The sequence below is a fragment of the Hemibagrus wyckioides genome, linkage group LG25 (assembly GCF_019097595.1).
Source record: "Hemibagrus wyckioides isolate EC202008001 linkage group LG25, SWU_Hwy_1.0, whole genome shotgun sequence".
In the NCBI taxonomy this organism is placed as follows: domain Eukaryota; kingdom Metazoa; phylum Chordata; class Actinopteri; order Siluriformes; family Bagridae; genus Hemibagrus; species Hemibagrus wyckioides.
In genome coordinates, this window is record NC_080734.1 from 4913392 (window position 1) to 4927809 (window position 14418).

The window sequence follows — 14418 nt, forward strand, 5'->3', positions numbered from 1 at the left end:
CTGTGAGGTACTCTGAGTGAGTGAGTGAGTGAGTGAGTGACTGTGAAGTACTCTGTGAGTGAGTGAGTGAGTGAGTGAGTGACTGAAGTACTCTGTGAGTGAGTGAGTGAGTGAGTGAGTGAGTGAGTGACTGAAGTACTCTGTGAGTGAGTGAGTGGGTGAGTGAGTGAGTGGGTGAGTGAGTGAGTGGGTGAGTGAGTGAGTGAGTGGGTGAGTGAGTGACTGAAGTACTCTGTGAGTGAGTGAGTGGGTGAGTGAGTGAGTGGGTGAGTGAGTGAGTGAGTGAGTGGGTGAGTGAGTGAGTGAGTGACTGAAGTACTCTGTGAGTGAGTGAGTGGGTGACTCTGTGAGGTACTCTGAGTGAGTGAGTGAGTGACTCTGTGAGGTACTCTGAGTGAGTGAGTGAGTGAGTGAGTGAGTGACTGAAGTACTCTGTGAGTGAGTGAGTGAGTGACTCTGTGAGGTACTCTGAGTGAGTGAGTGAGTGACTCTGTGAGGTACTCTGAGTGAGTGAGTGAGTGAGTGAGTGAGTGACTCTGTGAGGTACTCTGAGTGAGTGAGTGACTCTGAGGTACTCTGAGTGAGTGAGTGACTGAAGTACTCTGTGAGTGAGTGACTCTGTGAGGTACTCTGAGTGAGTGAGTGAGTGAGTGACTGAAGTACTCTGAGTGAGTGAGTGAGTGACTCTGTGAGGTACTCTGAGTGAGTGACTGAAGTACTCTGTGAGTGAGTGAGTGGGTGAGTGAGTGAGTGAGTGAGTGAGTGAGTGAAGTACTCTGTGAGTGAGTGAGTGAGTGACTGTGAGGTACTCTGAGTGAGTGAGTGAGTGAGTGACTCTGTGAGGTACTCTGAGTGAGTGAGTGACTGAAGTACTCTGTGAGTGAGTGAGTGGGTGAGTGAGTGAGTGAGTGAGTGACTGAAGTACTCTGTGAGTGAGTGAGTGGGTGAGTGAGTGAGTGAGTGAGTGAGTGAGTGACTGAAGTACTCTGTGAGTGAGTGAGTGAGTGACTCTGTGAGGTACTCTGAGTGAGTGAGTGAGTGACTGTGAGGTACTCTGAGTGAGTGAGTGAGTGAGTGAGTGACTCTGTGAGGTACTCTGAGTGAGTGAGTGACTCTGAGGTACTCTGAGTGAGTGAGTGACTGAAGTACTCTGTGAGTGAGTGACTCTGTGAGGTACTCTGAGTGAGTGAGTGAGTGAGTGACTGAAGTACTCTGTGAGTGAGTGAGTGAGTGACTCTGTGAGGTACTCTGAGTGAGTGACTGAAGTACTCTGTGAGTGAGTGAGTGGGTGAGTGAGTGAGTGAGTGAGTGAGTGAGTGAAGTACTCTGTGAGTGAGTGAGTGAGTGACTCTGTGAGGTACTCTGAGTGAGTGAGTGAGTGAGTGACTCTGTGAGGTACTCTGAGTGAGTGAGTGACTGAAGTACTCTGTGAGTGAGTGAGTGGGTGAGTGAGTGAGTGAGTGAGTGACTGAAGTACTCTGTGAGTGAGTGAGTGGGTGAGTGAGTGAGTGAGTGAGTGAGTGAGTGACTGAAGTACTCTGTGAGTGAGTGAGTGAGTGACTCTGTGAGGTACTCTGAGTGAGTGAGTGAGTGACTCTGTGAGGTACTCTGAGTGAGTGAGTGAGTGACTGACTGTGAAGTACTCTGTGAGTGAGTGAGTGAGTGAGTGACTGAAGTACTCTGTGAGTGAGTGAGTGGGTGAGTGAGTGAGTGGGTGAGTGAGTGAGTGAGTGGGTGAGTGAGTGAGTGGGTGAGTGACTGAAGTACTCTGTGAGTGAGTGAGTGGGTGAGTGAGTGAGTGGGTGAGTGAGTGAGTGGGTGAGTGAGTGAGTGGGTGAGTGAGTGAGTGAGTGGGTGAGTGAGTGAGTGAGTGAGTGACTGAAGTACTCTGTGAGTGAGTGAGTGGGTGAGTGAGTGAGTGGGTGAGTGAGTGAGTGAGTGGGTGAGTGACTGAAGTACTCTGTGAGTGAGTGAGTGAGTGGGTGAGTGACTGTGAAGTACTCTGTGAGTGAGTGAGTGGGTGAGTGAGTGAGTGGGTGAGTGAGTGGGTGAGTGAGTGAGTGAGTGAGTGAGTGGGTGAGTGAGTGAGTGAGTGAGTGGGTGAGTGAGTGAGTGAGTGAGTGAGTGGGTGAGTGAGTGAGTGAGTGAGTGAGTGAGTGGGTGAGTGAGTGAGTGAGTGAGTGGGTGAGTGAGTGAGTGAGTGGGTGAGTGAGTGAGTGAGTGAGTGACTGAAGTACTCTGTGAGTGAGTGAGTGGGTGAGTGAGTGAGTGGGTGAGTGAGTGAGTGAGTGGGTGAGTGACTGAAGTACTCTGTGAGTGAGTGAGTGGGTGAGTGAGTGAGTGGGTGAGTGAGTGGGTGAGTGAGTGAGTGAGTGAGTGAGTGGGTGAGTGAGTGAGTGAGTGAGTGAGTGAGTGGGTGAGTGAGTGAGTGAGTGAGTGAGTGAGTGAAGTACTCTGTGAGTGAGTGAGTGAGTGACTCTGTGAGGTACTCTGAGTGAGTGAGTGAGTGAGTGACTCTGTGAGGTACTCTGAGTGAGTGAGTGACTGAAGTACTCTGTGAGTGAGTGAGTGAGTGAGTGAGTGAGTGAGTGAGTGAGTGAGTGAGTGAGTGAGTGAGTGAGTGAGTGAGTGACTGTGAAGTACTCTGTGAGTGAGTGAGTGGGTGAGTGAGTGAGTGGGTGAGTGAGTGAGTGAGTGGGTGAGTGACTGTGAAGTACTCTGTGAGTGAGTGAGTGAGTGGGTGAGTGAGTGAGTGAGTGGGTGAGTGAGTGAGTGGGTGAGTGAGTGAGTGAGTGGGTGAGTGAGTGAGTGAGTGAGTGGGTGAGTGAGTGAGTGAGTGGGTGAGTGAGTGGGTGAGTGGGTGAGTGAGTGAGTGGGTGAGTGGGTGAGTGAGTGGGTGAGTGAGTGAGTGAGTGAGTGAGTGGGTGAGTGAGTGAGTGGGTGAGTGAGTGAGTGGGTGACTAAGGGAGTGAGTAAATGAATGAGTAACTGACTGACTGACAGAATGAGTGAGTGAGTTACTGACTGACTGGAAGACTGACAGACTAACTGCATGAGTGACTGACCAACTCACTAAATGAGTGTGTAAATGACTGAGTGAGTAAAAAAGACACTGATTGAATGAGTGACTGAATGAAGGAGTGACTGAATGCATGACTGCATTTTTGACCTGCAGTTGTGTTGCACTCAAAATTGATGATGGTCATTCGCCGGAAGCCTGAGCTGCATCCGTTTCCTCCTGGATAGATGAGGGTCAGATCTCCGTCGGAGTACCTGGGTCAGGACAGAGACGACTTTAAACTTTCCTCACGGCTTCATCCATTACAGTAACACTGACCTTTCACTGCGGATTGCTGTGCGGTTCTGATTTTCAGTATAATTAGTTTGGAAAGCTCGGTTTATGGTCAAATAACTGCAGTCCATTTCAGCTAACACAAAGTGAATGTAAGTATCGGGGCAAACATAAAAACAGGAAAAAAATAGCCTTCGAGTCACTGGAGTTATGTAAATCCGCAGTTTATTATTTTTATAATCGGCTCATGGTTCGGAGATAATTAAGATCAGCCCACCTGAGTGTTTGATTCTGGAACCTCCCAGCGATTTTGGTCGAACTTTCACCTTCCTTCACCTGACATGACGAGATGAAACCCTTGTCATCAGTGCACTGACCGGCTCTGGTCTCGCCACACACATTAAGATAGAACATGTAGGTGTCCTTCCCGATCTTGGCCTCAACAGCGTAGGGATCGTCTCCAGCTGCAGGACACATTAGGAAGATTAACCATAAGAATAAATAAATTATAGTTACACAGTAGACTCAATTACATGTATGATATTTTTACTTATCAGTTAAGTAAGTTGCTAGATGAACTACTATTTATTATATACACGATTTGCGCTCTCTTCAGTACCGAACCACTTCAGATTCAAATCTAATTCTCGCGGTGATGGAAGCTGCTCCACTGCAGTGACTTACAGCCGTGTGCGAGGTGTGTGAGGTCGATGGAGATGTCGTGCTGTCGGCTGGTCAGTGTGCAGTTGTGACTCTCCAGGTAGTCTCTGTGGCAGGCGTACTCCGTCACCCACTCCACCTCATAGCGACAGTTCTCCTGGGCGGTCAGCTTGGGGTCACTTCCCTGAAAAGACACGGAGATTGCTCTTTTAACAACAGACGTCGTCGAATAGAGACTTTACCATAAACTACACGCAAAGGAAAAGCTGGAGGACAGAAACATTTATAGAAAAAAATAAATAAAAAATCTTCCTGCTGGTTATATATATATATTTTTTTTTAAAAATGTGTGATTTATTTTTATAATAATAATATTTTTATTCATTTATTTCACTCGATATTCCTAATCATTTCACTCGTATCAACAGAGTCATTGTATTCACATTTTATTTATTAAATAACATTTTATTGCACAGTATATTGCATTTATTTCTTATTATTCTATTTAATCAAGGATCTTGTATCAAATTCCATTTTCTTATTAAATTTGATCTCGATTTGTTTTATACACGAACATTTCACACATGGTACTGTGTGCATCACTGTGTATGCGCCAAATAAAATTAGATTTAATAATTAAGGTATTTATCCTTAATCACACTCCCGCAGCACCGAAACAGCACAGCCTCTCATCCTCCATGTACCTTGGGTGTGTTCCGAATTTATTCTGGGAAACATGACCTTCACATTCAAGCGCTCCACACCCCCAGTATAAACCTGCCAGCTGCTGAAAAGTGGATTTAAATATTTTATGTCTTATTTCTCGGACTCTTCACCGCTGATGAAGGACGAACGTGTGGCTTCAGACGTGAAACGTTATGAAATGGAATTAAAAGATAGTCAATAATAATGATAATAATAAAAAGCTCAGATTCTATCACTAAAGATCTACGCATTTTTATACAATTTTACAGAGAACTAATGACCATAAAAGCTGTTGGGTTATTGCATCTAGTCCGGCTGCTTGCTCACTAATGCATGAAGCAATCACAGCGGATACACAGACTTCCTTTAGTGAGAAAGTTTAGCAACCTAGCTGCTCGTTAGGAAGTTTAAACCTCACTTGTCTAGCTCACACAGACGGGATCTCTGGCGGTCTCTTCTCACTTTTATATAAAATCTCCCATTTACAACGTTTAAAAGTTATCCCAATAGCCACAAAGATTCAGACGAGTGAACTGTGATGTCATTTTAGATATTCATGACAGATATTGCACAGTTTTGACCCATTCTCGAATCTGGTCAGAAACTACATAAACAACAGGTTTGTATTAATTTCTAATAGGGTACTGTTACTATGGTAACGACTCGGACGCAGGGACTTGGTTTGATGTGGAAAAGTCACGAAGCTTTGAGGAGAATTCAATTTAAGAAACACATGCTGAATTTATTTCTTAACAAAATCCTGGTGAGGAAACGACTGATCATCATTGCTATAGCATAAGAGATAACAGGAAATAAAGTGTCTTGTGGATGTTTCGCCATATTTAATCTCACTATAAATCCATTAAATGAGAGCAATTAGCAGTTAATCCCTGTACTTGTTCGAAAACTGGGATTTTAACAATGGTGACGTTTGGCTTACTGGTTCTGTCATGGAGACAATCCTCAGTGGTAATAATAATTAATAAGCATAAGCTGGATCTTAAACCCCTGCTTGAGTCATCGTCAGAAACAAAAGGCCCTACGACACTGTGGCAAGATTAATACACATTATTTTAGACTTGTAAAACTCTTTATCCTGCACCTATTTTAATACTGCTTTATACAAACTCTCAGGTTTTCCCTTGCTGGATTAGCTTGAGTCGAGTTCGTTGGAAGGATGAGAGAGCGAAGTAACGTAAAAGTACACTTCATGAAACACAAAACTCACAGGGTTTATTTCCATATAAGGAAATAATATGGACAATATTTCTAAATAAGGATGAAAAGGTAAGAGAGATCCTTCACCCCAAATCTGAAGAAACCTTGTTATAATTTTATTAACAAGGGCAATTAAAGGGCTTCCTATAACATGATCCTGGTCTCACTTCAGCCCTGACCTCCTCTCTTGATGATATCTTGGAGACGTCTGTGTCAAGAGACAAACCTGCTACATGTTTAAGTATGTTTTTATGATGTTACCTGCTGTCTCGTAGTGGGGCAGATGAAGGTGATGGTGACTGCAGGCTTGTGTCCGTTACATGACTTGTCCTCGGACTCGTACCGCAGCCTTAACCTGTCACACACACACACACACACACATTAACACAAACTCAGACCAACCTGCGGGTCTGAGATGACAGTGAGGTGTGTGTGTGTGTGTGTGTGTGTGTGTGTGTGTGTGTGGACATACCTGTCATTAGAGATGAGCTCCAAAGGCTTGTCCGGTTTCCCCAGGCTGACCGATTTGCCATCTTTAGTCCAGCAAGCAGCAGTGCCTTTAGGACAGGGACTATCTGCTCGGTCTAAACACAAAGACAATTAACGGCGCTTTAATATTCAGCATTTCTTGTTAACAATGATAAACCCTCACGCTAGCTGACAGCTAATGAACATTCTTCGCTTACAGTTAAAGCTAACAAGCTGGAATGACCTGCTTGTGATATTTATATAACGTTTCTGAAAATTGTTTTTCTTTCTTTCTCAGTACAAGCATGTCAGAATGTGCACACAGCCCAAGAGTGAGCTTATTTATTTTCACGCCACTGTCAAAGCTCTCGTCAGCTGTTTTGTGAAGCTGTTGTTGCGACACGTAGAGCAGATAAGCAGAAGTTAAGTAAACCAAGCAGCGTGTTTCTCTCCGCTCTCCATCGCTGTGTCTGACCCCAGGGACACAGTGTTGACCGATAACGCCAAAAAAAAAAAGACAACAGGACCAGGACGGGGTTGTGCGACGTAGACGTACTCACCCAAATTTCTGCACACGTTAATATAAAAGTCCACGCTATCGTCCGAGTCGTCGACCAGGTAGCCGTCTGTGACTTTGATAAGAGGGCTGAGGTCGTGCTTCTTCCCATCCGAGTCAAAGACGTAGCAGGGAACCTTGAAGAGGAAGGAAATAAAATAAAGCTTTTAACATTTGCTGTATAAGTAAAATAAATAGAATACTTCCTGTTAATACTTTTCTAATGCTTTAGATGAAATATAAACGTCATATAAAATAAAATCATTATGCATTGACTCCCAATAGGTTTTAAGTATACAAAAGACTAAAGACAAAGTGGACCTCATGTGAAAGCGGAGATTAGGACCGACTTCATTTCACATCGGGTAAAGAGAAGGAGAAAATACGAGAGCAGGAGACAGAGAGTTGGTTATAAGATTTTAACCTTCTGGTAGGAGAGTAAACGGTGGAGAAGGATAATAATAGTAGCAAGAATATAAAAATTGTAAGGACTGACAAATTGTTGTGGGATATAAAGAATAAAAGGTGTGATGTTAGTGGAAAATATTCAAAAGTTCACGCTGCTGAACGTCAGGCTGATTATTTTCAGTTTCCGGGATGCCCTGAAGTCACTCATCAGAAATGTCACGCAAGTCACTTCTCGTTGACAAAGTGCTCGTTTGTGGTTCTGGTGAAATCACCTCCCACCTCTCACCTCACACACACTTACAAACCCACAAACCCACACACACACAGATCCCACTGCACTCACCTCCTTCAGTGGTCTGAACTTGTCTCGTCTGCAGGCTGCATAAGTTCTCCATTCAAAGTAATGGACGCACTGTGACACGGTGACAAACTCCGGCGTCCCCTTTAGGATGGAAAGAGAGACCTCTGGTATTGATATAGTTCTACATCGACATTACAAAACCATATCGCAACAGGGAAGTTCAAATAAGGAATAGGATTCATATGTGGAAGGAAAACCGACTGCAGTTCCCTTTTTTCAGAGTTACTGACTCTCAGCTGATCTATGACGGCAGGCTGTAATTCTTAAATCAGCAGACCGAGATCAGACGTGATTAGTGAGGGACATTCGATTGAGATTAGTTATTAGAGACATGGCTGATTTGAAGCTGATCTGTCTTTCTCGACTTGATTATCCTCTCTCCCCATTCCCTACCTCCTCTCCCTCCATTCCCTACCTCCTCTCCCTCCATTCCCTACCTCCTCTCCCTCCATTCCCTACCTCCTCTCCCTCCATTCCCTACCTCCTCTCCCTCCATTTCCTACCTCCTCTCCCTCCATCCCCTACCTCCTCTCCCTCCATCCCCTACCTCCTTTCCCCCATTCCCTACCTCCTCTCCCTCCATTCCCTACCTGCTCTCCCTCCATTCCCTACCTCCTCTCCCTCCATTCCCTACCTCCTCTCCCCCATTCCCCACCTCCTCTCCCCCCTTTCCCTACCTCCTCTCCCCCCATTCCCTACCTCCTCTCCCCCCATTCCCTACCTCCTCTCCCCCCATTCCCTACCTCCTCTCCCCCCATTCCCTACCTCCTCTCCCCCCATTCCCTATCCCCTCTTCCCCCATTCCCCATCCCCTCTTCCCTACCTCCTCTCCCCCCCTTCCCTATCCCCTCTTCCCTACCTCCTCTCCCCCCATTCCCTATCCCCTCTTCCCCCATTCCCTATCCCCTCTTCCCTACCTCCTCTCCCCCCATTCCCTATCCCTCTTCCCTTTCCCCCCATTCCCTATCCCCTCTTTCCTTCCCCTTATAATGTGACTCTAAAAGCCAGAAATGAAAATAAACTCCAGTCTAGATCCTTCCCTAGCTCTAATTTCTAAACTCGAGATGTTTATTTAAATTCCCGGCCATGTGCAACATCTCATGTACAACAAACCCAGAACTGCTCACTGCTTTCCATTGACTACTTCACACCCACTTCTGCCTAAATGAGTAAGCAGAAAGACGGTTATGTGCAATAAATCTGCACCACAGCGCAGCTGCTCAGCTTGTGACCCACCACAGTTACGATGCAAGGGGAAATAATTCATCTGCATGCCCGGAAGTTTCACTTTAAATGCAACTATTCTCCCATCTGCAGCAATGATTACTCGACTTTGCCGATAAACAAACCACAAAAAAACTCCCATTCTGATTGTATGAGCAGGTGTCTAATATTTGAAGCTTACCATTGTTTTTCCGCACTGGAAACTGATGCTGCTTTGCACCTTGCTGCTCTCGCCTTGGCACGTCTGAGTGCTGTTGAAGGTGAGCATGGAGCTGGAGGACGTCAGCAAGGAGATATCGCCTGACGAGAAAATACAAAAAATAAAATAAAAATATCCTCAAGTCTATGAAACACAGCAAAGAATTTAAAACAAAGGTTACACAACAATGAAGGGAGAATTAAAGAACAAATAAAATAAGTAAAAATAATTAAAAATAAATTAAATGTATTATTTAAAAATAAATAAAAAAAATTGTGGAAAACAATAATAAATTCACATATACTGCAAATATATATTACATAAATAAAGTTTTTTTATATATAAAGTTAAAAACAATTCTAAATACAATTAATTATATTTAAATGCTCCATAATTACACTCCTATTAGTATATGCTATTAGTACATAAATTAATATAAATAAACATTTAAAACTAAAACTCTTTTGTTCTCGGCTTTATTGTTTTTTCTCCCTGCATCTTTTCTGCCTCTGTATGACAATGAGATGTGCATTAGGACATTAGGAAAATGTGAACGCTGCAGAAACGTGACTCGGCTCCTGCCTCTTGGAGGAGGCTGAGCAAGGAGGAAACATTTTTAGCCCGATAAAAGCTGACCCACTCTGAAGACAGCAGGTTTTTTTTCTTTTTAAAGGTGCTTATTTCAGACAAATCTTCCCGAGTTCATCCTTCCAGCCTCAGTGAGACGCTGACCGGATTCTCGGCTGAGAAGCTCACTCCTGTGTTCCCAACACTGTGCTAATTACACAAGTGATGAGAATATTATCAAGTGCATGACTAATCTGCATGAGAGATCTTTTATACCAGGACTTAGCTGCAGCACACACACACACACACACACACACACACACACACACACACACACATACACACACATACACACACACGAGGCATGTATGATTAATCACAGTGTAATCGCTATTGTAACACAAGTTTCCATATTAAACACATGGAGCTGGACTGAGAGAACAGAACAGCTGGAGCAAGAGCTGAAACTTTCCTCCACACATCTGTACTGAAACTGAGCTGGACTCTCTCTCAATTAATAAATGAATGAATTCATAGTTTATCTTGGAGTCTACACAAATACTTATAGAAGGGAAGGCATGAAGAAAGAAAGAAAAAGAGAGAGAAAAAGAAAGAAAGAAAGAAAGAAAGAGAGAAAAATAAGAAAGAAAGAAAGAAAGAAAGAGAGAAAAATAAGAAAGAAAGAAAGAAAGAAAGAAAGAAAGAAAGAAAAAGAAAGAAAGAAAGAAAGAAAGAGAGAAAAATAAGAAAGAAAGAAAGAAAAATAAGAAAGAAAGAAAGAGAGAAAAATAAGAAAGAAAGAAAGAAAGAAAGAAAGAAAGAAAGAAAGAAAGAAAGAAAGAAAGAAAGAAAGAAAGAAAGAAAGAAAGAAAGAAAGAAAGAAAGAGGGACAGAGAGAGAGAAAAATAAGAAAGAAAGAAAAAGAAAGAAAGAAAGAAAGAGGGACAGAGAGAGAGAAAAATAAGAAAGAAAGAAAGAAAGAAAGAAAGAAAGAAAGAAAGAAAGAAAGAAAGAAAGAAAGAAAGAGGGACAGAGAGAGAGAAAAATAAGAAAGAAAGAAAGAAAGAAAGAAAGAAAGAGGGACAGAGAGAGAGAAAAATAAGAAAGAAAGAAAGAAAGAAAGAAAGAAAGAAAGAAAGAAAGAAAGAAAGAAAGAAAGAAAGAAAGAAAGAAAGAGGGACAGAGAGAGAGAAAAATAAGAAAGAAAGAAAGAAGGACAGAGAGAGAGAAAAATAAAGAAAGAAAGAAGGACAGAGAGAGAAAAATAAGAAAGAGAGAGAGAGAGAGAGAAAAAGAAAGAAAGAAAGAAAGAAAGAAAGAAAGGAAGGAAGGAAGGAGAGAGAGAGAGAGAGAGAGAAAGGAAGGAAGGAAGGAAGGAAGGAAGGAAGGAAGGAAGGAGAGAGAGAGAGAGAGAGAGAGAGAAAGTAAGAAAAAGAAAGATAGACAGGCAGACAAAGACAGACAGAAAATAAATTCTACTCTTCCAGTGGAAGTATATTTATCTGAGTGAGACTGTGCTCCTCTGCTGGCTGGGATTTCCAGCCTGCCTGTGAGAACCGGTGCTCTGAACTGAACTGAAGAACATCCATAAACATGATTCATAAATAAACATCTGTCAGGAGCCATCATGTTCTGGATGTTTTAGAGCTCTATAACGTTCCCGCTCAGGCTCAGAGAGCTGACGTGACGTGACGTGACAAGCCTGGGGTTGGGTGGGGGCACGGTGTGAGAAGGTGATGCCCTCTAACATACACCACTAAAATCCTCCACTACAGCCTCCAGTAACAAACTTTCCCAGTGGAACTTCACCAGAGTCTGAGGAACAGGAAGTGATCCTGAGAAACACACTGCTTCACCATGACCGTGACCTACTTACTGTTAAACTAACAACAGCACAGTGATCAAATCAACACACACACACACACACACACACACACACTCCACCACGCCTTGAACACAGATCAGCTGACTCTGAATGAAGATAAATAAACCGCTGTTTAGCTTTAAAGCTCTAAAGGACACAGTGTTATGACCCGACTTGACATAAACGCTAAAGACGACATCAGCTAACGACTCGTCAGCTTTTAGGCCTGCTGATAATGTAATGACGAACTCACTCGATGATCAAACACATTCTTCCCGGAGGAGTTTATTCACAATTGTTATTTGATCAGCGAGTGTTTTACAGAGACTCGATCAGAGCTGAGTGAATATGACGATATATAACACCGATACTGGGATAAGTGACGCCATTATACACTCTTCATAGATATTTTTTATTGGTTATAATAACAAACCGACCAGACACAGCTTGTGTGGTCTTAAAACTGCGTCTATAAAATGTTTGATATTTTATGACTTTAATTTCATGACTGTGTTGAGTTCAGCGGATCACACCTACTGCAAAAATAAAACAATTCGCAGCCACGTTTGATTCACTTTCTGCAGCTGAGCCGATTCAGAATCAACTCACTTTCACACTGCCGCAGACATCACTACCAAATTTATTTTTGAACCAAACACCAGTTTGTCTTTGTCTCTATTTTTATACCGGAGCTGTCTGGAAACACAGTGGCTCGATTTAACAGGTCACATCGATGTTTACAAAACACGCGGCATGTTTGATTCACTTCCTGCAGCTGAATCGATTCAGATTTGACTCGTTTTCTCACAGCAATAACGCTCACTGACAAATTTATTTTAATGTCTTTATTTTGTCTATTTTTTCTCTCTTATTTATGTTAGCTGTTTGGAACACAGTGGCTCGATTTAACTGGTCACATCTATTTACACAAAACTGCATGTTTGATTCACTTCCTGCAGCTGAATCGTTTTAAATTTGACTCGTTTTCTCACTGCAATAACACTCACTGGAAAAAATTTATTGTATTGAGCTGATTTTGTCCTTTTTTGCCTTTTTGTAAGCTGTTGTGAATACTGGCTCAATTCAGCAGATCACGTCTGTGTATACAAAAACACATGGCACGTTTAATTCACTTCCTGCACCCGAGTCGATTCAGAGTCGACTCACTTTCTCACTGCAGTAGAGCTCTACCCAAAATCCTGAGTTTATTTTGCCATGTATGTCATTTTTAATTTTTTTTTTTTATCTGTCTTTAAACACAGTAGGATCACATCTACATAGAACATAAACCACCCAAACACATGGCATGTTTGATTCACTTCCTGCACCTGAGTCGATTCAGAGTCGACTCACTCACTGCAATAAAGATCTTTATAAAGTAAGTTTATTTTGTCACGTTTGTCATTTTTTATTTTTTATCTGTCTTTAAACACAGTAGCATCACATCTATCTAAAACAAAATCATCCAAACATGTAGCAGGTTCGATTCACTTCCTGCACCCGAGTCGATTCAGAGTCGACTCACTTCCTCACTGCAGTAGAGCTCCACACAAAATCCTGAGTTTATTTTGCCATGTATGTCATTTTTTATTTTTTATCTGTCTTTAAACACAGTAGGATCACATCTACATAGAACATAAACCACCCAGACACATGGCACATTCGATGCCTTTGACTCTGATCGACTCTCTTTGTCACTGAAGTAAAGCTCTACACAAAATCTTTGTGAATTTCGTCACGTTTGTCATTTTTATTTGATCTCTCTTGTGGGATCACATTTACATGAAACGAAACCACCCAAACACGCGACACATTTGATTCACTTCCAACACCTGAGTCAATTCAGAGTTGACTCACTTTCTCACTGCAACAGAAGTCTCACAAAATCCTGAGATTAGTTTGTCACGTTTGTCATTTTTGTTTTTTCTCTGTCTTTCAACACAGTGGGATCACATTTACATGAAACAAAACCACCCAAACAGGTGACACGATTGATTCACTTCCGGCACCCGAGTCGATTCAGAGTCGACTCACTTTCTCACTTTTAAGAACAAACAAGGACTTTGTTCAAAAGGCTAAACCAGAACACCGTGAGAGGAAATAAAAACAAACACAAAAATCCCCAAAACTTTTTCCACTATGGAAGAAATGGAAAATAGCAAATCATGAAGAGGAAGAATTTTCACACTTGCTCACTATCAGAGAACAAAATAAAGGGCATTAAAGGAAGCACATGACTGACACCGTGAAGCTGGTTAAAAATAAATAAATAAACTAACCCTACAGACACAGTATCAGGCGATCTGAAACTGGCTGAGATAAAGGTCGTGTGAAAATCCAGACGCAATCAGCAATTTCACAACTCTTAGAAAATATCAGATATATTTACTTTCCTCACTCTTACATTCCTTCCAATTGCATTTAAATAAAACAAACCAATAAACAATTCCACTTTGTGGTCTGATTTTGTTCAATTCTTCCTCCTAAGCTTTATTCACTTCATCGTTCACGTAGCTCTCTTGAGAAAAATTCCCACTTACCCACTGACTGGCTCTTGCTGCTGGTGAGATTCTGGGCGCAAACAGCAGCGTTCGCGCCGCAGGCCGTGTCCGGAGACGAAGAACAAAGCTTCAGGGTGTATTTCACATTGCTGTCCTGATCCACGGCCTCCCATTTATATCTACATTTAAAAAAAAAAAAAAAAAGTATATAGGTTTAACTTTAATATAAAGGACAGATAAATCCAAATGGACAGCATATGGGCTACTAATGGTGCAAAAGTTTGATTCTGGATGGAGGAATGGATGGATTCACGGTGCAGGAAAAAGATATTCAGGATGAAAAGAATCAACAGAGTGACGAATCATGAAGAAAGATCTGTGTCAAGATCCGAAGC

General features: G+C 42.4%; 1 protein-coding gene across 1 annotated transcript in view; it reads right to left on the reverse strand.

Annotated features, from left to right (window-relative positions):
* igf2r (insulin-like growth factor 2 receptor) overlaps positions 1-14418 on the reverse strand; it is a 52155-nt gene that overhangs the window by 36727 nt on the left and 1010 nt on the right. The window contains exons 2-10 of the mRNA XM_058378997.1: positions 14063-14202; positions 9074-9192; positions 7651-7749; positions 6904-7036; positions 6348-6459; positions 6137-6230; positions 3977-4136; positions 3570-3756; positions 3170-3273 (exon numbers count right to left, since the gene is read on the reverse strand). Coding sequence (XP_058234980.1) covers positions 3170-3273; positions 3570-3756; positions 3977-4136; positions 6137-6230; positions 6348-6459; positions 6904-7036; positions 7651-7749; positions 9074-9192; positions 14063-14202 — 1148 coding nt within the window. The remainder of the gene's footprint in view (positions 1-3169; positions 3274-3569; positions 3757-3976; positions 4137-6136; positions 6231-6347; positions 6460-6903; positions 7037-7650; positions 7750-9073; positions 9193-14062; positions 14203-14418) is intronic.